We start from the raw sequence: 25,164 nt of genomic DNA, 5'->3' as shown, positions 1-25,164 counted from the left end.
CCCCAGTGTGGGGTGTGCAGGAGGCAGCCGATCAATGATTCTCTCTTATCATTGATGTTTCTTTCTCTCTTCCTCTCCCTTCCTCTCTGAAATCAATTTTTAAAAAAGCCAGTGTGAATAGAGCAAAGGACAGAAACGGTAAATGAGATTGTAAACATAGAGGAAGAACAGAAATAATAAGTGAGTCTCATAGGAAATGGCAAGCAACTAAATTTTATCCAAAGTGCAAAGAAAAGCCACTGTTAGGCTTTAAAAAGGGGAATAATATGATCTGATTTCTGACTTACATATTTTAAATGTCACTTTGTGTCTCACATTCTCCTTTCCAGACAGTCTTAAAAACTGTCTTGAGAGATGAGAGCACGAAGCTAGATTTGTGATAGAATAACTTTTTATTTGACATCAAGTATTTTTTATAGTTACTCCCAGTTTACCTTGAAGTTTGAATAGCAAATTATACCTAGAAGTATGTTTATAGTACAGGAGAACATTATCTTACGGGCACACAAACTCCTTAGTATGCTGTGCACACTTCGGTCTTCCAAGAGAAGACTCTATAAGAACATGTCTACTTCTTGACCTCAATATAAAGCTACCAAATATGGAGAGCAATTAATTGGCAGGACACTTAATTACTGGAGCTCCAAAGGTATAATTTCTTAGAGCGTGGGTCTAGGACAAAATTCTAAAGTAAATAATATTTCTCTTGTTACCTAGCTCCTCTTTCAGTGTCTCTCCTCCCACATTTAGCAGTCACCACCCAACCACTTCAATGGGCTTGAGACTTTAATGGGTTCATAGAACTCCCAATCTACTCAACCTAGAATCAACATTCCATACTTCTGACTTATCCTGATTCTAAATATAAAGGCAGATAATGAGGTTAATAAAATAATTTACCTTTGAATTTTTAGGAGTAAGGCTCAGATCTGCCCCTATGGGAAGTAGACAGCCATTACACTGACTAAAATATCTTTCAGAGGTAGGCCTCAAACATAGAAATGAGATATTTTTACTTTCATGAGTTCTGACCTCTCATCAAAATAGGAAGAGAAGGGTCACCAAACCTGATGGGAGTGAAATCCTTGAGATAAAAATGGAAAGTAGCCAAAACCGGTTTGGCTCAGTGGATAGAGCGTCGGCCTGCGGACTGAAGGGTCCCAGGTTCGATTCCGGTCAAGGGCATGTACCTTGGTTTTGGGCACATCCCCAGTGGGAGATGTGCGGGAGGCGGCTGATCGATGTTTCTCTCTCATCGATGTTTCTAACTCTCTGTCTCTCTCCCTTCCTCTCTGTAAAAAATCAATAAAATATATTTTTTTAAAAAAATGGAAAGTAGAGGATGGCTGAAGATGGAAAAAAGCACTTACATACTCTAAGACAGCCTGAGTAAATGAAGCTAAAAATTATACTCTGTTTTCCTCGACTTTCATGGGGATCTCAAGGTCTTTTTAACTTTCTAATGTGTCAATTTCCTATAAATAGTAATAGCTTAGCTGTAGCTGGTTTGGCTCAGTGGATAGAGCGTCCTCCTGCAGACTGAAGGGTCCTGAGTTTGATTCTGGTCAAGAGCATGTACCTTGGTTACAGGTTCCTCCCAGCCCAGGCCCTGGTCCAGGAGGCAACTAATCGATGTGTCTCTCTCACATCTATGTTTCTCTCTCCTCTTCCACTCTCTCTAAAAATCAATGAAAAAATATCCTTGGGTGAGGATTAAAAAAAAAAAATCACAAAAAAGTAGTAATAGCTTAATTTATCTGTTTTCTCTGCTGAATACTCTTTATAGTAATTATGAATATTCAAATGGAGGGTGGCAAATTTCTAAATTATTTTTGATGGGAAAACAATACTTCTGGTTTTGGAAGTCCTGGCTATACCTTGGGTTACTTGTAAGCTATAGCTCTCTAGATAGGTTATTTCTCTTTATATCTGAAAAGGCCAGATTAAAGTACTTCTGTGATCCCTTGCCAGTTCTCATATTTCATACATCTAATCTAACACTTTGGACAATTGCTATGTGGTCAGAATTATAATGGGCCAAGCATCAAAGAGGTATTTTTCCTGTGACATTACATTTTTTTTTTTTTGTTTTCCTCTTACTATGCTGATAGTTCCTTCTCAGACTCTTGTATGAATGCTTCCTCTTTTATAAGCTCCTCAAAACTTGGTTCTTGGGCCCTCTTCTTGCCCTCACTCCCCACGTTCTCCCCCATTCAAACTATTTTTTACACATTAACCAGAGTGATCTCCTGCAAAACCACATGTGATTACATCTTCCTGTTTCATTTGTTCTACCATTATATACCGAGTACCTATAATGTGCAACATATTCTTCTAGAAGATAGGAATCCAGTGCTATACAAAATAGACAAGGCAATGACTTCTTTTTATTCTTAGGAAGGTTCTATATGATCCTGGCCACTAACTCACTTTCCCTTTGATCCAAGATTATTACAGTTTAGCCATATTGACCTGCTTTCTCAGAGCTTTTGAGCAAGTCTGTTCCTGTACCAATGCCTATACAGTTTTCAAATGTAAGCTTACATTTCTCTTTTGAAAACTCTCTGACCAGACTAGGTCCCCCTGTATTTCTCCTTCTAGAACTAGTCATGGCAAATTTAAAAAGTTGTGTGCCTGTTTCATATATTACTAGTTCTCTTGTAAGCTCAAAGAAAAATGGGAAATTTCTTGTTCATTACTCTATTCCAAGCATCTGGCCCATATTAGGAGCTCAGTTTGTTAGGTGAATGAAGGAATGGCTCACTATGCAGTGTTATCATAGTTCTGCAGTCTGGTGACCTGTAAGATTCAGAGACCTCTTTTTAAAGGGAAAAATTAACAGGTCACACTTTAGAATTTGGCCTTTTTTCCCCCCTTCTAGTTAGAAAGTTCTAATTACTGGTTGAATTTGAAGATTTCTTATTTATGGAATCATTGCTTTGGAGAGTTAAAAGAAAGAATAACGTCAAAATTGACGTCACTTCAGGTATTTATTCAACAACAAACATTACTGACTGAAAATTAACTGGGATATTTCAACATTTTTCAATTAATTTACCTCACCTGCTGCCCTAGTTCAGGTTTTCATTTCCTGCCTGAATCGTTGCACTTCTCCTTCCCAACTTTTTGTCATTGTTTTTAAAATACATTATTTGTCTTGTGTTTTTTTCCCAATTAGAATGCAAGTTCCATGAAGGAAAGGATTTTTGTTTTGTTCATGATTTTATTCCGTGTTTGTGGAGCTCAGGGAGCCGAAACAAACCTAAAGACAACAGCCATCAATACAGCTCCCTGCTCTAAGTGTTTCTCCACCCATCCATTTACTCCTTTTATGTGCCAGTGTATTGTATCTTGCTAACATGTCAGTTGTTTTTAATTTTTCAAGACTGTCTGTTTCTGTCACATGTTAGATAATTGGCCACTGAAGGCCATTACAAGCAGAAAATAACCTGAGGGCAGCAGCCTCCACCCGCTGTAGCTGCTCAATAAATGGTGGCTGACCTTAACACTAACTGTGGACTCTAGTCAGTGGGGAAGCTAAAAAATGTTTTCGCACAGAAGAGTGAGCACATCCTCACCGGTCTCTTAACCCCTAGAGTGACTCGAGCTCCTCCCGTCTTTCGCCAAAAGTGCCGGGAGCGCTATCAAAGCTTCGAAATGGCGTCCAGTTCTAAGTCTGCTTTTATGAGTGATGATGATATTGCTAAAAATGTCAATGTAGTAAAGGTTTCCTTAAGTTTTTGAATATGTAACTTCATTGACTTGCGATTCATAATTTTTTTTCCTAAACTGCTGTAAAATCAGCAAAAATGCCTTGGCAATTTTAGCATAGTTCCTAGGATATTGGTTGGCACTCAAAGGGTTAAGCACCTTTTTGGGCTTTGAGGGTGAATACCAGCAAAAGGTGGCCAGCGATAAGGTGGGGGCAGTGCCAGGTCTATCTTAGGCCTTCAGCCCCGCTCAGCCCGGCTCCCCAGGCGAGCAACTGCCATCCGGCGGCGAAGAAAACTACTTCCGGCGCTCCACGTGCTGAATCACGGCCCGAGGCTCCGCCCCGAACCTGAGGGGCAGGGCGCGCATCTCGGTTTCCTCATCAGGGGGAATACTTTTCTGAGTCGCGGGTCACACTCCAGCCGCCGCCTCACACCAACTCTCCGCCTACGTCATAAACGCGGCGGGGCTGCCCGGACGCCCTCCTCCCGTCGTCCTCCGCGCCGCTCTCTCCGCCTCTTTCTCCCTCGCCCCGCCCACCCTGAGTTTCGAAGAGCCCTCTCCGGGTCAGCGAATCTGCCTAGGTCTCCTCGGTTCCTTTTATTCCCTGTTTCCATTGGCTGCTTACGTGCGCGTGACTGCCGTCTTGCCTCTTTATTGGGTAGGACCAGCAGCGTCATCGGCGACTGGAGGGCGGGGCGGGGCGGGGCGCCGAGGAGAGTCGGCGTGCGGGAGACCGCGTTGGGGGAGGGGCGCAGGCCTGGCCTCCTTGGCGGCTGCGGCAGCACCAGCGCCGGCCGCCACCGCCTCAGGAACGCGGAGGAGGAAAAGCAGCTGGAGGAGTAGGAGGGGGAGGCGGACCCTGGGGAATGGGATGCCCTTCGCTGCGGCCCGGTGGTGAATGCTGAGGAGAGTCCCGGTCGCTGCAGTCAGTGCCACCGGGAGGAAGTTGTGGTGTGCGGCCGGGCGGGAGCTCGCGGCGCGGTGGAGACTCGACGCGCGGGGTCGGTGCGAAGACTCGGCTGTGGGCAGACCCTCTCCTACCCAGACCATGCCTGGAAGGAACAAGGCGAAGTCGACCTGCAGCTGCCCCGACCTGCAGCCCGGTGGCCAGGATGCTGGCGAGAGCGGCCGGGTTGCCCGTCTAGGAGTAGATGAATCTGAGGAGGAGGGACGGAGGGGGCCTATCAATAATGCCGGAGACCCTGAGATCGTCAAGTCTCCTAGCGACCCCAAGCAATACCGGTGAGGGAGGGGTGTGGACCGGGGAGGAGAGCCGGGGGCCGGCCCCTCTCGTGCTGCCGCGGTCACTTCTTGTGTCTGTGTCGCCTGAAGGAGCCGGAGGGTCGCCCTGCCCACCCCGGAATGCCTCCTCGGGTGGAGGTGGCGGGGGCAATTAGGGGCTTCAGTGTGGTGGCAGCTGGACAGGTGGGAACTCTTGGGTTCTACTAGGAATCAGAATGTCAGAACGGGCATAGTGGTTCGAGTAATTTTGACGTTCAGCAAGAATGGAGGTTTCTCTAAGGAAAAATAGGCTGGATGCCTAGAAGAGAGTCTTGGTATTATGTTATGAGGAAAGGTTGAAGAGTTGGGGTTTTTAATTTTGGAGAGGATACTTAAGGGGTATATTACCTACTCACACATATTTGAGGTGTCCTTATAGTTGGAATAGGGATAAAACTAATAGGTGGAAGTTACTGGAGCAGTGGTTCTCAACCTTCTGGCCCTTTAAATACAGTTCCTCATGTTGTGACCCAACCATAAAATTATTTTTGTTGCTACTTCATATCTAATGTTGCTACTGTTATGAATCGTCATGTAAGTATCTGATATGCAGGATGGTCTTAGGCGACCCCTGTGAAAGGGTCGTTGGACCGCCAAAGGGGTCGCGACCCACAGGTTGAGAACCGCTGTCCTAGAGGATGGTGTGGCTTGAGTGAAAGAACTTAGGCATCATAGTTGGCCCTTGATGAAGTGGCTTGTTTCCATGGGTTTCTCATTACTGGCATGATTGGGTGACCTCTTCCAAGAATATATCAGTCTCAGTTGTGTGAGTCTTAGACTCCTAAGGTGTTTCCTAGTTCTGAAATTCTCTACTTTTGCTTTATATTGAAATCTTTTTTTTTTAAAAAATATATTTTATTGATTTTTTTTACAGAGAGGAAGGGAGAGAGAGAGAGAATTAGAAACATCGATGAGAGAGAAACATCGATCAGCTGCCTTCTGCACATCTCCTACTGGGGATGGGCCCGCAACCCAGGTACATGCCCTTGACTGGAATCGAACCTGGGACCTTTCAGTCCACAGGCCGACGCTCTATCCACCGAACCAAACCGGTTTCGGCAATACTGAAATCTTCTAAACATCTCTTAGCTGGTGGCCGAATCCCCAGCTGAATATTTCCCTCATAGGTAGCTTACTTCATAGAATGTCCTGTATTTTAAAGAGATTGTATACAGCTTCATTTTACAGGTTCAAGAAATTGAGATCCAGAGAGTTTGCTTCTTGCTCAGAATTACACAGCTAAATAATAACATAGTTGATTGGAAAACCCTGCCACCAAACCTAGTGCACCATTGACTGACTTTTATAGAATTCTTACTCTTGTTGAGTTGAAAGCTGAAGGATTTTTAGTTCCAATTTGTTTGTAAACAAACAAATTTGTTTAGAGCAGTAAAGAACCTTCGAGATAATTTTTTCCACTCCCCACCCATCCCCATTTGACAGATGATTGAAACAAATCTAGAAAAAAGTGATTTAACCTCAAGTTTAAGACCGGTCTGTTTTGTCTTTTCACTCCATGTCTTTGTACTATTTTTTTTTCCAACCAGGTTGCAGGTTAAAGAGATCTTTATGGAGGGGCTAAATTTTCCTTTTTTCATTAAAGATGTGGTTGTATTAGTAATATGTAAATGAACAAGTTGAAACCTTCATAAAAGGTGTTTAGTTTTTGTCTTCCAAATTAAATGTTCAATAACAGCTTCAGTTTTTGTTTGCCTATATAAAGATACATAATAACAGCTAATATTTATAGAATACACACTATGTATCAGGTACTGTTCTTTTTTTTAAATTTTTATTCTCACTTAATATGTTTCTCTATTGATTTTTGGAGAGAAAGGAAGGTGGGAAGGAGAGAGAAACATTGATATGCACCCTGACCAGGGATCGAACCCCCAACCTAGGTATGTGCCCTGACCACAGTCCAAGGCACAACTGGACGATGTTCCAACCAACTTGTGGGGGCTCGTGCAGGAGGCAACCAATCGATGTGTTTCTCTTACATCGATGTTTCTCTCTCTTTCCCTCTCTCTTCCACTCTTCCTAAAAATTAATGGAAAAATATCCTCGGGTGAGGATTAACAAATAACAACAACAACAACAAAACACACACACAAAAAGAAGTATTTGTCAAATGAATTTGCCAGAAATGAGGTCATTAAATGAAAGAATACATCTAGAGCAATTAGAACAGTAGCTGAGCCCTGGCTGGGTGGCTAAGTTATTTACAATCTTGTATGCCCCGGTAGCAACTTTTTTCAAGCTATTTCATTTTTGTGAGTTCTATTTGTGTTTCCCCTCTGTTGTGCTGAATTTTTTGTAGGGAGGCACTGACTCTTTGAGTCTTTAAATGCGTCTGTTAATAAGTCAACTATATATACTAAAACCTCTCCACTTGTACACTAGATCCCATCTCCTCTTTACTGACCCCATACATCAATTATTTCATTCTGTGTTGCATCATCAGTTTCCTTCTCTTACTGGATCTTTACCACAAGCATACAGATATGCTGTAATTGTTTTTATCTTCTGTGGAAAAACATTTCTTTACTTCACATTCCCTTTGCACTATCCCCTTCCAGCTACTCAACTTTCTTGGTTTCCTTTATAGCAAAGCTTATTAAAAGAGTTGTCTGGGCCTACCCAGTTTGGCTCAGTGGATAGAGCGTCGGCCTGCGGACCAGAGTCTTGGGTTCGATTCTGGTCAAGGGCATGTACCTTGGTTGCAGGCTCCTCTCTAGCCAGGGCCCTGGTTGTGGTGCATGCAGGAGGCAACCATTTGATGTGTTTCTCTCCCATCGATGTTTCTCTGTCTTTCCCTCTCTTTTTCATTCTCTATAAGATCAGTGGAAAAATATCCTTGGGTGAGGATTAACACACACACACACACACACACACACACAAAGGATGGAGTTATCATCCTCTATTGTTTCTTGAACTCAGTGGGCTTTTGCCACTGTTGCTGTACCAAAATTGCTATTTTCAAGACCACCAATAACCTTTACAATTGGTTCTCAAGTTCTTATCTTCATAGACCTTTCAGTATCATATGACACAGTTTCCGTCTTGAAGTGCTTTTTTCAGTTGGCTTCCAGGTCAGCACTGTACTTAGTTCTCTTTCTGCCTTATTTGCAGGATCCTCCTTATCCTCTTGACCTCTACATTTTGGAATGCCTATGGCTCATTCCCCAGACTTCTTTTCCCTGCTTCCTTTGCTCCCTGGGTTACCTCATTACTCAGGTTTCCCACCCCTATATTCTTTCTTACTATTTTATTTTTCTTCATAGCACTTACTGTCATTGGATACAGTATATATTTATTTGTTCGTGAGAGCCAGGACTTTGTTTTGTTCACTGGTGTACCTCAGTGCCTAGAATAGTACCTGTCTTGTAGTCTTGCTTCCATTTCTGATGCCTTCATCCTTTTCTCCTTTGGCCTAATTATTATATTATTAGAGGCCTGGCGCATGAAATTCGTGCTGGGGGAAGGGGTCCCTCAGCCCAGTCTCGAGGGATGTCCAACTGCTGGCTTAGGCCCGGTAGTAGGACATTCCTCTCACAGTCTGGGGCCCACCTGCTCGCTGCTCAGCTTGCTGCTCCTTAGCGCTGCCATGGAGGAGGGGAGAGGCTCCTGCCATTGCCACTGCGTTTGCCAGCGTGAGTCCGGCTTCTGGCTGAGCAGTGTTCCCCCTGTTGGAGCACACTGACCACCAGGGGGCAACTCCTATGTTGAGCATCTCCCCCCTGGTGGTCAGTGTGCATCATAGTGATCAGTCATTCTGGTCATTCTGCCGTAATGGTCGCTTAGTCTTTTATTATATAGATGTTTTTCAGTTTGTATTTAAAAATATATATATATTTTTGTTGATTTCAGAGAGGAAGGAGAGGGAGAGATAGAAACGTCAATGACGAGAGAGAATCATTGATGCATTGATCCGCTGCCTCTCGCACACCCCTTACTGGGGATCGAGCCTGCAATCGCTTTTGCTCTGACCAGGAATAAAATCTTGACCTCCTGGTTCATAGGTCGATGCCCAACCACCGAGCCATACTGGCCAGGCTGTTTTGTGTGTGTGTGTTTTTTAAAAAATAATTTTATTTCTTGCTTTTATTTTAGATAAAAAGTTTTTTAAAGAAACAAAACCATACAGATATACTTGAAGCTCTTTGTGCACTGCCTCCTCCCATGTCATTCTCTACCATCATTTTCCAGGGTTAACCATTATCTGAATTTGGCATCTATACAGTTTCTATGTATATTTCATTAAATATACATTTACCTGTAAACAGTATTACTGTTTTAAGACTTTATAGAAATAGAAGTTATATCACATCAAATGTCTTGTAACCTGCTTTTTTGTTTTGTTTTAGCATTGCTTTCGATATTTGCCCATGCTGATAAATGTAACACTAGTTATTTGTGTTAAAAGCTATTTAGTAGCTTTTTGTATGAATACATTATAATTTATCTGTTTTCCATTATTGGTCACTTACGTTATTCCCAGTTTTCTTTCTTTTTTTTTTTTTTTGTTAATCCTCACCTGAGAAACATTGATGTGAGAGAGAGACATCGATTGGTTGTGTTCTGCATGCCCTGACCAGGGCTAGGGAGCAAGCCTTCAACTGAGGTTATGTGCCCTTGACTGGAATTGAACCCAGGACCCTTCAGTGTGGGCCGATGCTCTATCCACTGAGCCAAACCACTAGTGCTCCTAGTTTTCTATTGTATATTTCTTTATGATTATGCCACAATGTATCTTTTCTTTCATTGTTGGGCATTTAAGTTGTTTCCAGTGCTTCAACAATCATTTTTATACATGATTCCTTGTGCATATTTGAGAATTTATATCTATACTAGGGACCCAGTGCATGAATTCGTGCACCTTGAAAGGAACTGTGGGCTGCGAGGCTGCAATGGGCACAGGGGCAGGTCTCAGCCCATCCTCTGTGCCCCCGCCTGGCCCCTCCTGCCATGGCCCCTCCCCCTGTCCCCTGTCTGCCAGCAGCCCACTCTCGCTGCCACCGCTCCCATGCACTGATGGTGCCGGCCCTTCTCGCACCTGCTGATGGCGTGGACGATTAGGGCTGGCGCCAGCAGCGGGTGTGAGTGGTGGCTGCTGCCCCGATCGCCCCTCAGGAGCAGGGGAAGGTAGAGAAGCCTTGAGGGGTGATTGGGGCCGGCATCAGGCGTTGGCAGTGGGTGCAAGTGCCGGGTGGGACCGTGTGTGGGAGCCAAGAATTTTCAGTACCCACCAGAGGCTTGCCCGGATGACAGTGACTGGCGCCCCACCTTGGTCTGGCACCCCCGCTCACCTGCTGATGCCTGCCATGTTCTGTGCTCTGTCGCCTGCCACTGACACCTGCCATGTTCTGTGCGTGCTCCCTGGTGGTTGGCGCACCAGTGAATTGGTTGTTTCTCCGTTTGGTCTATTTGCATATCAGGGTTTTATATATATACTAGAGGCCCAGTGCACAAAAATTTGTGCACTCGGGAGGGGGGGGGGAGGGTCCCTCAGCCCGGCCTGTGCCCTCTCGCAGTCTGGGACCTTTCAGGGGATGACCACCTGCTGGCTTAGGCCCGCTCCCTGGGGAATTGGGCCTAAGATGGCAATCAAACATCCCTGTGGCAGCCCAGCAGCCCTCAGGGGATGTCCACTTGCCAGCAGGGAGCAGGCCTAAACTGCAGTTGGACATCCTTAGCGCTGCTGAGGCAGGAGAGGCTCCCACCACCACTGCTGTACTGGCAGCCATTAGCCTGGCTTGTGGCTGAGCAGAGCTCCTCCCATGTGAGAGCGCCCTGACCACCAGAGGGCAGCTCCTGCATTGAGCGTCTGCCCTCTGGTGGTCAGTGTGTGTCATAGTGACCAGTCATTTCCAGTCCTTCTGCTGTTAGGGTCAGTTTGAATATTACCCTTTTACTATATAGGATAGAGGCCTGGTGCACGGGTGGGGGCCGGCTGGTTTGCCCTGAAGGGTGTCCCGGATCAGAGTGGGGGTCCCGCTTGGGTGCCTGGCCAGCCTGGATGACGGGCTGATGGCTGTTTGCAGCTGGTCACACCCCCTTCAGGGTGGGGGTCCCCACTGTGGTATGCCTCGCCAGTCTGGGTGAGGGGCTGAGGGCCATTTTCAGGCTGGCGGGCAACTGAAGCTCCCAGCCTCTCCTTTTTTATTTTTTATTTTTTGTTTGTTTTTTATTATGGGATTTATTTACCTTCTATAGCTGTCATTGGAGCTGAGAGCCGGCTCCAGCTCTGAGGCCCGGCTCCAGCTCTGAGGCTGCGGCTGGCTGAAAGCAGGTATCTGGGTTTAGCTTCTATAATTGAAACATTGTTGCCATCACTGCCGCTCTAAGCTCTGAGGCCTGGCTGGCTGAAAGCAGGTTTCTGGGGATTGTTTAGCTTCTATAATTGCAACATTGTTTCTTAGAGTGCAGCTCAGAGTCCAGCAGCGGCAGGCGAGGAACCTTGGCTTCCTCCATCACTGGAGCAAGCAAGCCTCCTGTTCCTTTCAGCTGCCTGGCTGCCAGCCGCCATCTTGGTTGGCAATTAATTTGCATATCGCCTTGATTAGTCAGTGGGAAGGATAGCGAAGTTATGGTTAATTACCATGTTTGTCTATTAGTAGATAGGATAGAATAGATGTATTATTGACATAAGAAATATCTAAACCTATAGAGCATTTTTATGAGCTTATTTGAACCAAACTGATGACAATTGTTGGGAAGCAAAATCTCAACAAATTGAGAAAACTCCAGAGAATGGCAGTTTTGCAGCTTATTTTATACTTTAGAATAAAAGGATAAGACAGATGTTTATGTGAAATCTATTTTTGGTAGATTAGGGGATGGGAGAAAGCAAAACAGGAAAATATCTGGGATTGGATAAAAAGTAAAATGGAGAGACACTTCTTTTACATTGGTGGACACAAGATAGTTAACATTTACAGCATAGAGAGATGGTATTTGAGGAACAAGATAACATTGAGGAGTTCTGTAGTCTCTGCTCTGCTTGTGGTAGGTGTGCCTTGAGGGGACTGGAAAAGGAAATTACTCTGACATTTAAAAGGTATGTGTTACCTTAGATGCAAAAAGACAACATACAGCCCCTCTTAAGGTAAAAATTGATCCTTGTCAAGGAAGCTACATGCGTAGGGTGTGACTACCCACTTTTAGTTAGGAATTTTTATGTTCAGACCATCCTATGTGGTTACTTTTGGTCTCTTAAGTTTGTAAAGATTCACCATGTAGGCCTCCCCTCAGCTTGTCTGCTTTAGTATATGGTCCCTTTTTCATCCACAGTATCTATATATATATAAAAGCCTAAGAGATTGTTCTGACAGAAGGACCAGAATGACCAGTTGACCAGTCGCTATGACGTGCACTGACCATCAGGGGGCAGATGCTCAATGCAGGAGCTGCCCCCTGGTGGTCAGTGCACTTCCACAGCCAGCCTCCCGTGGCCCCTCCCCCCAGCCGGCCAACCTCCTGTGGGTCCTCCCCCTCCCCCACCGGCCAACCTCCCATGCTCCTCCCCCCGTCTGGCCGAGACACCTCCCCCCCACATGGCCTCGATTAAAGGCCGGCCGGCTGGCCAACCTCCACGGTCCCTCCCTCCTGCCAACTGGCCCCCCATAGGCCCCTATCAGGGGGCTGGCTGGCCAACCTTCCAGGGTCCCTCCCCCTGGCTGGCTGGCCCCCCGATAGGCCTTGGTCACTGGCCAGGCTGAGAGACCCCACCGGTGCATGAATTCATGCACTGGGCCTCTAGTATGCCTATAAGTGAAACAATTTATTTTAAACCCTACTAGATATTGCCATAATATTCTTTATAATTAGTCATACTAATTTACATTTATACAAATAGAGCATGAGAGCTCCTGCTTCTATACATTCCTCCTGACTCTTAATGTTAGATTTAAAAAAAAAAAATTGAGAATCTGATCTGTGGGAAATATTTTTCTCTTTTAAAAATATTTTATTTGTATTTCCCTAATTATTAGCAGTATTTCGTGTTTCCTGAACATTTGGATTTATCCTTTTATCAATGGCCCATTTTTTATTGGGTTGTGTCTTTTCCGTTTTTAAGTTGACTTGTAAGAATTCTTTACATATTTTAAATACTAATTCTTTGTTGGTTATACAAATTGCAAATATATTTCCTAAGATAATAGCTTATCTTTACCTTTTGTTTAGAAAGTTAAAATTTTCCCTGGCCCATTTGCTCAGTGTTTAGAGTGTCAGCTCACACACCAAAGGGTCTCGGGTTTGATTCCTGGTCAAGGGCTAGTACCTGGGTTGCAGGGTCCATCTACACCTCCTGGAGGCAACCAATTGATGTGTCTCTCACATCAAAGTTTCTCTCTCCCTCTCTTCTCCCCTTCCTTCCACTCTCTTTGGAAATCAGTGGGAAAAATATCCTCAGGTGAGTAATGATTAACCAAGAAAAAAAAGGAAACTCTTAAAATTTAATCAGATTTATTCATATTTTTATTTATGGTTTGTGCTTTTTTCATATTCTTGTCTTCTAAAAGTTTTGCAGTTTTGCTTTTTACATTTAAGTAAGGATCTAATTTTATTACTGTTTTTTAAAAATATGGATAACCCGCCGGAACCGGTTTGGCTCAGTGGATAGAGTGTCGGCCTGCGGACTGAGGGGTCCCGGGTTCGGTTCCGGTCAGGGGCATGTACCTGGGTTGCGGGCACGTCCCCAGTGGGGGATGTGCAGGAGGCAGCTGATCGATGTTTCTCTCTCATCGATGTTTCTAACTCTCTGTCTCTCTCCCTTCCTCTCTGTAAAAAATCAATAAAAGATATATATAAAAAAAAAAAAAATAATTCTTAAAAAAAAAAAAAAAATATGGATAACCAGCCCTAGCCAGTGCCACTCAGTGTTTAGAGTGTTGGCCTGAGTATCAAAGGGTCATGGGTTCAATTCCTGGTCAAGGACACATACCTGGGTTGTAGGTTTGATCCCCTGCCTGGTCAGGGCTAGTGCGGGAGACAACCAATTGGTATGTCTCTCTCACATTGATGTTTCTTTCTCCCTTTCTAAAAATCAATGGAAAAAATATCCTCGGGTCAGGATTAACAAAAATAAACCAACAAACAAACTATATATATATATATATGTATATGGACTACCAGTTGTCCGAGCACATGTTTTAAAAATAATGTATCCCAGAGGTTACCAAATGTTTTCTGTAAAGGGCTAGATAACAAATATTTTGGGCTTTGTCAATCAAGAGGAAAAATTGAGGCTATCATATAGGTACTTATATAACAAGAAAGAAAAAATTTCTGCAAATTTTTAATAAATTTTTTTACTAAGTTTAAGTAATTTTCTTAGTGCAATACAGGTCTGCTAGTGAGAAGAATGGAATTCTATTTATTGGGAATATATTTTGCTTTTGGAGGGGGTCAAAGTTAGTGTTCCCTGTCATCAAGTGATTGCAAATGTCCGCCTCTTAATGATTTGTAATACGATTACATACTTCACCTTTGAAAATGTGCTTTCACACTGACAGGTACTGCCAAATACTCATATCAGTCCATGAGCATGTGATTTTACTTGAGCATATTTATCACTTAAAAAGCATTTATAAAATTCTATTAGAATCTTTTCTGATATCTTTGCCTTTTAGCATGTCTCATTACATTGTAAATTAATGATTGAAAATTAGGTGGAAGCTCCTCAGTAGCACAGTTAAAAGGGCTTCCACCAAGGTCTGAAAAACACTATTAGAACTGTAGTTTGCTTGGAAAACATATTGCTACAAATTTGTGTGCAAATGGAGATAGGACTTTGTCTTTTAACTTTGATAGCACAGGAGTGTGTGTGTAAAAAAAAAAGCAGTTTCCCATTACTTGTGATTCAGATAACATTAGTTGTTGAAATGACTTTACCATAAGATAAGTTTGCATATAAGTACTGTTTTGTAATTTGAGTTGAATTCATTAAGAAACATATCAAGTCTGCAGCAGAAGCTAATTTCCAAAGCCATTTGAGGTTTGATAATACTGGTTGAAAATCTTCAATCTTGGCTCAAAACATTGCAATAAAATGTTCCCATTGCTAAACTATCAAACTACTCCACAGTAAGGGCAATTCAAGAAATTCTGCTTGTATTTCTGATAAAATTTCACAGAATTAGTGATTGTAAAGTTTACAAGAGCAAATAACACCACTGGTTCACTACGACATGATAGATTCATGTATTTTTTGCAAAGTACTGCTGATGAATAAGACAATAAATAATCATAGGCTTGGAAACACCTCACCAAAGATAAATTTGTCCAGCTAAAGCTTTTCTTCTGCTCTATACATGTTTTTACCAACATAAATGTGGTAACATTTTAGGTTGTATTGTATTCTTGTTTTCTCAACCTCTTTGAAAATGATCTTGTCTCTAGTTCTTCCATGAAGAATATTCATAGAGGCCCTAGCCTGTGTGCCTAAAAGGTTAGAGCGTCGGCCCATGGACTGAAGGGTGGCAGGTTCAATTCCAGTCAAGGGCACGGACTTCGGACATCGGTTGCAGCCTCGATCTGCCGACCTGGGGCGAGTGTGGGAGGCAACCAATGGAAAAAAAAATATCCTTGGGTGAGGATTAATAACAACATACAATAATATTCATAGAGGCTAATTCCTCAGTTGCTTCAAACTTGGCCCTGACTCCTCAAATAAACAACAACCCAGCAGTATTGGTAATATCAAGACCAAAATCTTAATGATTTGCTTTGTTTTTATTTGACTCAATATTTCTAGTATGCCAACTTTTTGCAATAGTTCTCACCCCAAGTCTGATAGCCTTAAGCAAGTTTATTTTCTGTGGATAAATTTCTTCAGGGCTACCAACACAATCTAACTCACTTGTTGGCTAACTCACTTGCTTGGCTAACAAATGAGCCACATAGAAACTTAATTTTGTTCTAATTTCATTTTTAACTTTTGTGAAGAAATTTTACTCTACTGAGATTTTATTTTAAATTTTTTAATTTTTCTGATTGTTGCAATCCTGTGAGTTGGGAATATTGTAATGAATGCTTAGTCTTGACAAATGAACTCAGAGGGTTGCTAGAAATAAATGATAGAGAATTATTTAAGAGTGTTGGAATTTGCAAATGGGAAACACAGCTAGGCAAAAGCCCAGAAATGTTTCAAAGAAGAAAGGAAGGTTAAAAGTTTTTATAGTAAAACGTACAGTGTTGAGAATTATCAGTTCTACTAAGTTCTTAGCCCTAGGATTGGTCCAGGATGGTTGTCAGATGTCAGGCAGTGAGGATGATGCATGCCAGATGGTCCAGAAGATGGGTGCCAGGAGGTCTGGTGACATCCCAGTGGTTTGGGTAATGGATATCAGATGGATATATACATGAGTCATTCAGGGGATAACCAGGTGGCAATTAGAGGGTTATCTGGAAATATAGATAGATAGATAGATACAGGACTGGAAAGTTAAAGAATGGAGTCTTTCATTATGCCTCAACCTTCATAATGTTAATAATTTTAGTAGCTTGATTAAAATACCCCCCAAGATTGTCTCAGTATATGTACTTGGATTTAAATACATGAACTCTTAACTGGTAATTTTAGTGACTGAAAGCGGATTCACAAAAGTTGGTTTCTCAAATAACTAATAAAAATGAGTTGATGGCTACTTTATTATAAAGAAAATAATTCCGTATTTTTGAGTTTTGAAAATGGTTTGAAAAATCGTCTTCAGCTTTTATTTTCAGTACAGGAGCAGTGGGATAATGAAGCCAAATAAAGGAAGACAGCTTAAATAAGTTAGAAGAGAGTTTGTTTTCTTTCTTTCTTTTTTTTTTTTTTTTTTTTGAGAAAGATTGACATCTTAGAAGAACCCCACCTTTCCAAAAATAATTATATATACATATAAATGTTTGAGACCACATGATTTAGGGAAAGGTAATGACAAGTTGTATAATTACAAAGTTAGCTCCCCAGGTATGCTCTTTTTAAAAAAAAAAATTGTTGAACGTATTACATATGTACCTCTTTTTCTCCCATTGACCCCTTATTGCCCGCCTCTATCCCCCACCCCAGGCCTCCACCACCCTATTGTCTGTGTCCGTGGGTTATGCATACAAGTTCTTTGGTTGATCTCTTCAGGTATGCTCTTTGGACCTAAAATGATTGAGCACTATCTATTAGGCCTAGAAATAACATTTTAAGGCTAGAACCCAAGTTTCTATTTTCTCTCTGTAATGAAAATGAAATCTTGAATTATGGTATAGTGTGGCTAAAGGATAATTTACTGCATATTCTCCTACCTGTGGACATTTGGGTGATTTCCAATATTTCTCTTTTATGAATGTTCCCTGTTAGTGTTTTCTTTCAGTGTGCATTTTGCTCTTTGATTTTGTTTATGATGTTTTGTTCTAAAAAAGTTTTAAATTAGAATGTCGTGAAATCTTTCTATTTTTTCCTTTATAGCTTCTGGATTTTATGTCTTGTTTAGCACAAATTATCTTATTCCAGTGTTATAACTATTGTCTCTTAAATACTTCTAGAATGCTTTTTCCTTTTAGCTCTCTAATCTATCTGGGATTTATTTATGTGTTGAGTGTAAGGTAGAGATAGATGGCTAGTTTTTCTCCCTAAGTGAATTGTCTTTTGTTTCAGCACCATTTATTGAATTATAATAAAGTGTTGCAATAGTATTATAAACATTTCTCGGTTTCTAGAACCTGTTCTCTTTCATCTGTAGGTGTTCCTGTACCAGTAGACTGTTTGATTTCAATTGCTTTAAAAGACTTTTTATAATTGGTAAGGCAGTTCCCCCTCATTGTTGTCCCTTTTCAAAATGTTCTTGGTCCCTGGCAGGTGTGGCTCAGTTGGTTGGAGTGTTGTCCTGTTCCATACACCAAAAGGTAGTGGGTTTGACTCCCAGTCAGGTCACATGCCCAGGTTGCGGTTTCATCCCTGGTCGGAGCACATATGGGGGGCAACCGAGGGATGTTTCTCAAATCAGTGTTTCTGTTTCTCTTTCTCTCTCTCCCTCTCTCTCCCTGAAATCAATTTAAAAAAAGGTATATTCCTCAGGTGAGGATTAAAACTTTTTTTTTTAAATGTTCTTGGCATTTTTTGTGTTTCTCATCGACATGAATTTTAGAGTCAGTATATCAAGTTCCACAAAAATCTTTGGGATTTTAAAAGTGGAATTGCCTTGAATACTATATACGTTAATTTGGGGGAAGAATTTATGTCTTTGCAATATTGGGTGTTGCCACCCAACAGTATGGTATGAATTCTCTGTAAAGTTTTCTAGTTTTCCTTATGTATGCTGTGTTTAGTAGTAGTGAAAAGAATGGGTTCTAGTGCCATGCTGCTTGAGTTCAGTTCCTGGTAAGCTTGGACAAACCTTCGTTGTACTTTAGTTTCCTCATCTGTAATATGGGAATAATACCTCTTTAGGGTTATTAGGAAGATTAAGTGGGTTAAGACATGCAAGTTAATACATTTAAAATGTGAGCTATTGTTATTAGGTTTATATTTAAGTATTTTATAGTTTGTTACTTTTGTGAATAGGAGCTTTTATTTAAATCTCATTTTAATAAGTTATCTTTGCTACATAGGAAAGTTCATGCTTTTTGTTCATGGTTCTTGATTTTGGATACTTTGCTGAACTCTTTATTACTCATTTTAAAAATTTTTCTTTAATTCTCTAGGTAGTCATATTTTGCAATTATTTGTTATAGCTTTCACTATCTTGGCCTCATAATTTTTCTATTTATGTATATTTTGAATCTTTTTTTATTGATTAGGACTTCCAATGTAGTGTTGACTAGAAGTGATGATAAAGAGCATTTTATCCTTGACTGTCTTTAAATGGATTTGATGTTGACTTAGTGGAGTTAGTCCTCTATAAAACAAAGGACTTTGTGTGTGTGTGTATGTGTTCTTAATTTGTTAACGAGTGGGTTTTGGGTTTTTATTAAATTACTTTTATTATACAAATAATAAATGGACATGTTTTCATTACAAAAAATTGAAAAAGTATAGAAATTATAAATTTAGGCACAGAAGTTCTTGTATCCTGTTTTACTTCTATTCCTCTCCATACACACACACACACACACTAGAGGCCTGGTGCATGAAAATTTGTGCACTCGGTGTGGTCCCTCAGCCTGGTCTGCACCCTCTCGCAGTCCGGGACCCCTTGGGGGATGTCCACCTGCAGGCTTAGGCCTGCTCCCTGGGGGATTGGGCCTAAGCTGGCAGTTAGACATCCCTCTGGCAGCCCAGGAGCCCTTGGGGGATGCCTGACTAATGGCTTAGTGCTGCTGCGGAGGTGAGAGAGGCTCCTGCCACTGCCTCTGCGCTGGCCAGCCATGAGCCAGCTTGTGGTTGAGCAGTGCTCCCTCTATGGAAATGCACTGACCATCAGGGGGCAACTCCTGTGTTGAGCATCTGCTCCCTGGTGGTCAGTGCATGTCATAGCAACCAGTCGTTTCGCTGTTTGGTTGATTTGCATATTAGCCTTTTATTATGTAAGATTACTGTTACATTTGTTTTGTATCCTCTTATTTCATTTGCTATACCTTTATATACACTTAATGTATACATGTATACTTATAATATTTATCTTTATGAAACTAGGTATTAGATTTTAGCTGATATTTTGTTTCACTTTGTCAGTTTTAAGTGCCTATCATATATCAGGCCCTCTTTAGGCAGTAACATTTTTTGTTCAACAAATGTTTCTTAAATGTTCCCTAAGTACCAAGCAATGTCTTAGATGCTTGTGAAAGAAAAGAAAAGCCTTGCCCTTTGAGCTGACATTCTAAAGGCCCACATAAGAACAATACGAAAAAAAAGTCAAGTGATGATAAGTGGTGTGAAAAATGTTAAAGCAGGATAAAAGAGGATAGAGATTGACTGGGGTGCTATCTTAGATACTATGGTTAGAAAAGGCATTTCTAAAAAGTGGGCATTTCAGCAAAGATTTGAAAGAGATGGAGCAGCCATGCAAATACTCATCTGGGGCAAGAGCTAATGGAATAGCAATCACGAAGGCCCTGTTTGGAATGTTAAAGAAACAACAATAAAGTTATTTGGTCAGAACAACAACAAAAAAATGAATAAAGAGTGGGGTGGGAAAGGAGGTTGTATAGGTAGTGGGGGAACATTATATGGAGCCTTAGGGCTGCAACAACACTGGGAGGCTTAAACAACAGAACCTTGTTTTTCTTCATTTCTGGAGTCCAAGTCCACCTAGAAGTCCAAGGTCAAGGTGTTAGGTTTGCTTTCTTCTGAGGTCTCTCTCTTTGGCTTGCAGATGGCCACCTTCATGCTATGTCCTCACATGGCCTTTCATGTATGTGTGGACATGTCCAATGTCTATGGATCCAAATTTCTTCTTTCAAAAACAACAGTCAGATTAGATTAGGGCCACTATAATGGCCTCATTGAAACTTAATAATCTCTGTAAAGGCCCTGTTTCTAAATGCAGTCACATTCTGAGGTATTAGAGGTTAGGATTTTCGCAAAAGACTGTCGGGGAAACAGTTTAGCCTATCACATTCTTGATCTGCTTTATTCAGGCTGCTGAGGATAGATTTGAGGTATGTGTGTTGGATGGGAGTGAGGAGTAAGCTGGAGTATTGAGGTTATTTAAATGCGATTTTTGATATGGAAAGGAGAGAGATAAAGCCATGTATTCAGTCTTCTATCTTAATCAAGTCCTTCTTTTCTTTGTACCTTAATATTTTCACTTTCTGCTAGACGAACTTTTTTCTTATTGGCAAGGCTCAAATTAAGTGTGCCTTGTCTCACAGGCCTTCCCTGATTGCTTCCTTCTTTCTAACATTATGTGTTTACCTCTGTCAATTTGTATTGTACTGGCTTAATTGTATTGCATGGTACTAGACAGTGAGTACCTGATGGTGAGGAATGTGGTTTTATTCTTTTTTACCCTTAATGTAGCATGGTATCTAATACATTAAAAGCTGCTAAGCAGCCTGGCCAATGTGGCTCAGTGTTTGAGCATCAGCGTATAAACCAGGATGTCACGGTTGGCTTCCAGGTCAGGGCACATGCAGTTGGGGGCTCAATCCCCAGTAGGGGCATGCAGGAAGCTGCCAATTGATGATTCTCACTCATCATTGATGTTTCTATCTCCCCCTCTCCCTTCTTCTCTGACATCAATAAAAAAATATTTTTAAAAAGCTGCTAAGTAAATGCTTATTGAATAACACGTAAGAATGAGTATAAACAGAAGTTTGTAGTAGGCACCCGTCATCAAACTGGCATAGCAGTTTTACTAAAATAGGATAATCATCTCTCTGCTGTGGGATTGTTTTCTTAGAGCTATATTCAATTTTTAGTCCATAAAAGCAGCTTTGGTGACTGGTATAAAATATCAAATACATTGTATCAAAGGGAACCAATAGAGTTTAAATGTATGAGATTTTGCTCTAATGTTTAAGCTTACATGACTGCTCCGTACATTGGGGGATATGTTTCTCTTAAGTCTTCTGGTATGGTAGAATGTTTATTAAATACTCACAAACTAAAAAAATAGTAAGGTGGTCTGAGTGGGGGCTTTAACTTCTAAGATTTGGTTTTTGAATAACTATTTTCATAGTTTAAAATTTAAAAATGTAAATGGTAATTTAAAATGTACACTGTATATAGGGGTGGGCAAAAGTAGGTTTATAGTCATTCATTTGGAAAATAATAAATAATAATACAATAATAAACTTGCGTATTCACAACTGTAAACCTACTTTTGCCCACCACTGTATATAAAATACAATGTAGTGTCTCTCATCCTTTCTTTTCAACTACTCAGAAACTGATAAGCTTTTTTGAGGTTCCCCTCCCAGAACAACCACTTTGATTAGTTTAATTTAAAATAGTGTTGGTTTTCCTGTGTGTACTTGAATTTTTACAAAATTTTTGCTAAGCTGATCACTTGTATTGTGTATTCTAATAAATTGCTGACTCAAATGTATTTTGTTTTGTTTTGTTTTAGATACATCAAATTACGAAATGGCTTGCAGGCACTTTTGATTTCAGACCTAAGTAATACAGAAGGTAAAACAGGAGACGCAACAGATGATGAAGACGAAGAGGAAGAAGATGATGAAGAAGATGATGATGATGATGATGATGACGACGACGACGACGATGACGACGATGATGACGACGACGATGATGATGAAGATTCTGGAGCTGAAATAGAAGACGATGATGAAGAGGGTTTTGATGATGAAAATGAGTTTGATGATGTTGATGAGCATGATAACAATGATCTTGATGCTGAAGTTAATGAATTAGAAGAATTAGAAGAGAGGGCAGAAGCCAGAAAGAAAGCCACTGAAAAACAGGTGATTCATGTCTATTATATCTTTTTCTAATTTGGAAATTCTTTGGGATAAGTTCTAAACTTATGTTTTATTTCTTAATGTCAAAAATGAAATCTGTATCTTTTGATCTTCAGCAAAGGTCAATTTTGCATAAAGGTTACATTTATAAACATTTTGCTCTGATTATAAAAGTGACAAATGTTTATTATAGAAACATGGAGAATAAAGACAGACAAAATAACCCTGGCCAGTGTGGCTCAGTCGATTCCAGTCAGGGCACATACCCAGGTTTCGGTTCAGCCCCTGGTCAGTCGGGGTATGTGGGAGGCAACTGATGGATGGTTCTCTCTCACACTGATGTTTCTCTCTCTCTAAAAAAATAAAATAAACAAAAATTAATAAAAATATTTAAAAAATAACCATAACTCTCAGAGGTAATCACTGGTAATATTTCAATATATCTGTATTTATGCATATTATATATTTCCAAACAAATGCTGAGAGGTGAGGATCTGCATAGTTTTTAGCCTTGGATAGAGGAATAAGAAAGAGTATTATCCTTGGAGAGAATGGAAAAAGAAAAAGAACAGTGATAGTATAGAATCCTCACCTGGGACTATAGTTCTAAGAGTCCTCATATGGGTAATTGAACATGATTTCTCTCCTTTTATATGAGAAAGCACCAAAAATCTGGATAACTTACAAGTAAATTGGAAGAATTGAAATAGAAGTGAGGAGTTGATCTTAGTGTGATATATAACAATGAATAAATAAAGAGGATTAATAGGGAGAATTTCCATCTTTGGATATCTTTTGAAATATGCCTTCTTTTTGCAGTTGGAAGTACCTATATTAGTGGGTCATATTTTCTAGGCATTAAAGTGGAATTGGTCAAATGTTTGTTAAAGCTAGTTTTTTGAATATTGATAGTACATTTAACATGTATAGTCCACATACAAATGAATTAAAGTTCAGATTACTAAGACTAAAATCTAGATGTCAGATGTATTAGATTATAAAGTGATCAGTCCTCAAAGATGTGAAGGCGTGAGATACAAGTAATAGATAGGTTTTAAATAAATCCTTTGATAGTCACTCTTCTGTAAAAATTATTTTTTAAAGAAGATTGTGCCAGTTCTTTCACTAAGTTGTGAAGGGATTGAATCTTATTTGCTCCTTGCTATTCATATTATGAGTGATGACTGTTTTGGTATGGCATGATAGGTCAAATGGTTTTAGCTTGGAAAACCAAAATACTGGGGTGGGTGGGGGGGAAATGCATATATGCCACTTGATAGTCTATACCAGTGATGGTGAACCTATGACACGCATGTCAGAGGTGACATGCGAACTCATTTTTTTGGTTGATTTTTCTTTGTTAAATGGCATTTAAATATATAAAATAAATATCAAAAATATAAATCTTTGTTTTACTATGGTTGCAAATATCAAAAAATTTCTATATGTGACATGGCACCAGAGTAAAGTTAGGGTTTTTCAAAATGCTGACATGCCGAGCTCAAAAGGTTCGCCATCACTGGTCTATACTAAGGTCTTTATAAATAAATTGGGAATTAATAAGTTCACTTTAAAATAGATCTCATAATTCTACATAGAATATTAACAGAAAGGAGGAATACTGACAGAGTGGAAAGAGTACTGACAATCAGGAAATCTGAGTTCTAATTCTGACTCTGTCCGTATATTTCTGAATGATCTTAGGCCTTTTCATTTTCTTATTTTTTTACTCATTTCTTTTTTTTTTTTTTAATATATTTTATTGATTTTTTACAGAGAGGAAGGGAGAGAGACAGAGAGCTAGAAACATCGATGAGAGAGAAACACCGATCAGCTGCCTCCTGCACATCTCCCACTGGGGATGTGCCCGCAACCCAGGCACATGCCCTTGACCGGAATCTAATCTGGGACCCCTCAGTCCGCAGGCCGACGCTCTATCCACTGAGCCAAACCGGTTTCGGCAAATTTTTTTACTCATTTCTAAAACAGGATTAGATTACATATTTTTTGAGGTCCATTTTAGCTCTAAGACTGATTGTGTTATAACTTCATAACTGAACATTCCCTATCTATAAATTTCTTTCTATATTTATTAGTGGCTTTTCTTGTGCTTTGGACTTTTTTATATCTTCTATCAATTGATAAGCAAAACTCAGGCTAAATTTTAAAAGTTGTCTTGACAGTCAATTTTACTGTCAAGACATAGTAAAATACCTTAGATTTATATAGCAATGGTGAATCCCTTTGACAGATGAAGATGTGTATGCAGTATTTTTGGTATTCCTTTTTATTTTGTTTCTGTTGATCAAATTCAAAATGTTTAATTCTTCTAGAAGCAGCAAGGTCAGATTCTAATGATCCTTTAAAAAATGGTTTAGATACTGCCTTTTCTGAGAACTCAGTATGGTACATTCCTTCATAAAATATTGATAGTTAATTTTCTGGGTGATATTAGAAAAGAATTGAGGAACCTAATGTAGTTTGAAGAGGAGATCAAATTGTTTTGATTCAGAAATAGTGGGTACATTAGTGAAAGGAAAGATCCCATGATTATAATAATGGAAAATGGTTTATATTCATTGAATGAGTAAGTGTCTGCAAAAGGGAGATACAGTAGTTTAGATAAGAGTAGGCTTAAGAATAGCATAGAGTTTTGCAGTGGTTTTATGATTTAATTTTTAATTGAAAAATGTGAACCTTGTTTAAGGTGAATATGAGAATTAATATTGGAAGTGAGAAGAAAAACTTTGAGGTGTTGGGAGAATATTTACCTATTCAAGAAGTTAACTACTTTTCTGGGTCATTGTTTTTGTCCCCTTATATTTT

At 40.4% G+C, this 25,164-nt stretch overlaps 1 protein-coding gene across 1 annotated transcript in view; it reads left to right on the top strand.

Annotated features, from left to right (window-relative positions):
* Window positions 1–4,467: 4,467 nt before the first annotated feature.
* The window catches only part of NRDC (nardilysin convertase), a 72,630-nt gene continuing 51,933 nt past the window's right edge, over window positions 4,468–25,164 (top strand). The window contains exons 1-2 of the mRNA XM_070405102.1: window positions 4,468–4,956; window positions 21,987–22,341. Of these exons, the coding sequence (XP_070261203.1) occupies window positions 4,613–4,956; window positions 21,987–22,341 (699 nt within the window). The 5' untranslated portion in view covers window positions 4,468–4,612. The remainder of the gene's footprint in view (window positions 4,957–21,986; window positions 22,342–25,164) is intronic.

Source organism: Myotis yumanensis, unplaced genomic scaffold, assembly GCF_028538775.1.
Source record: "Myotis yumanensis isolate MYYU_CA2020_CCGP unplaced genomic scaffold, mMyoYum1.0.hap1 SCAF_2, whole genome shotgun sequence".
In the NCBI taxonomy this organism is placed as follows: Eukaryota; Metazoa; Chordata; class Mammalia; order Chiroptera; family Vespertilionidae; genus Myotis; species Myotis yumanensis.
The sequence above is the reverse complement of the archived record's forward strand: the minus strand, read 5'-3'. Positions and strand labels throughout refer to the sequence as shown.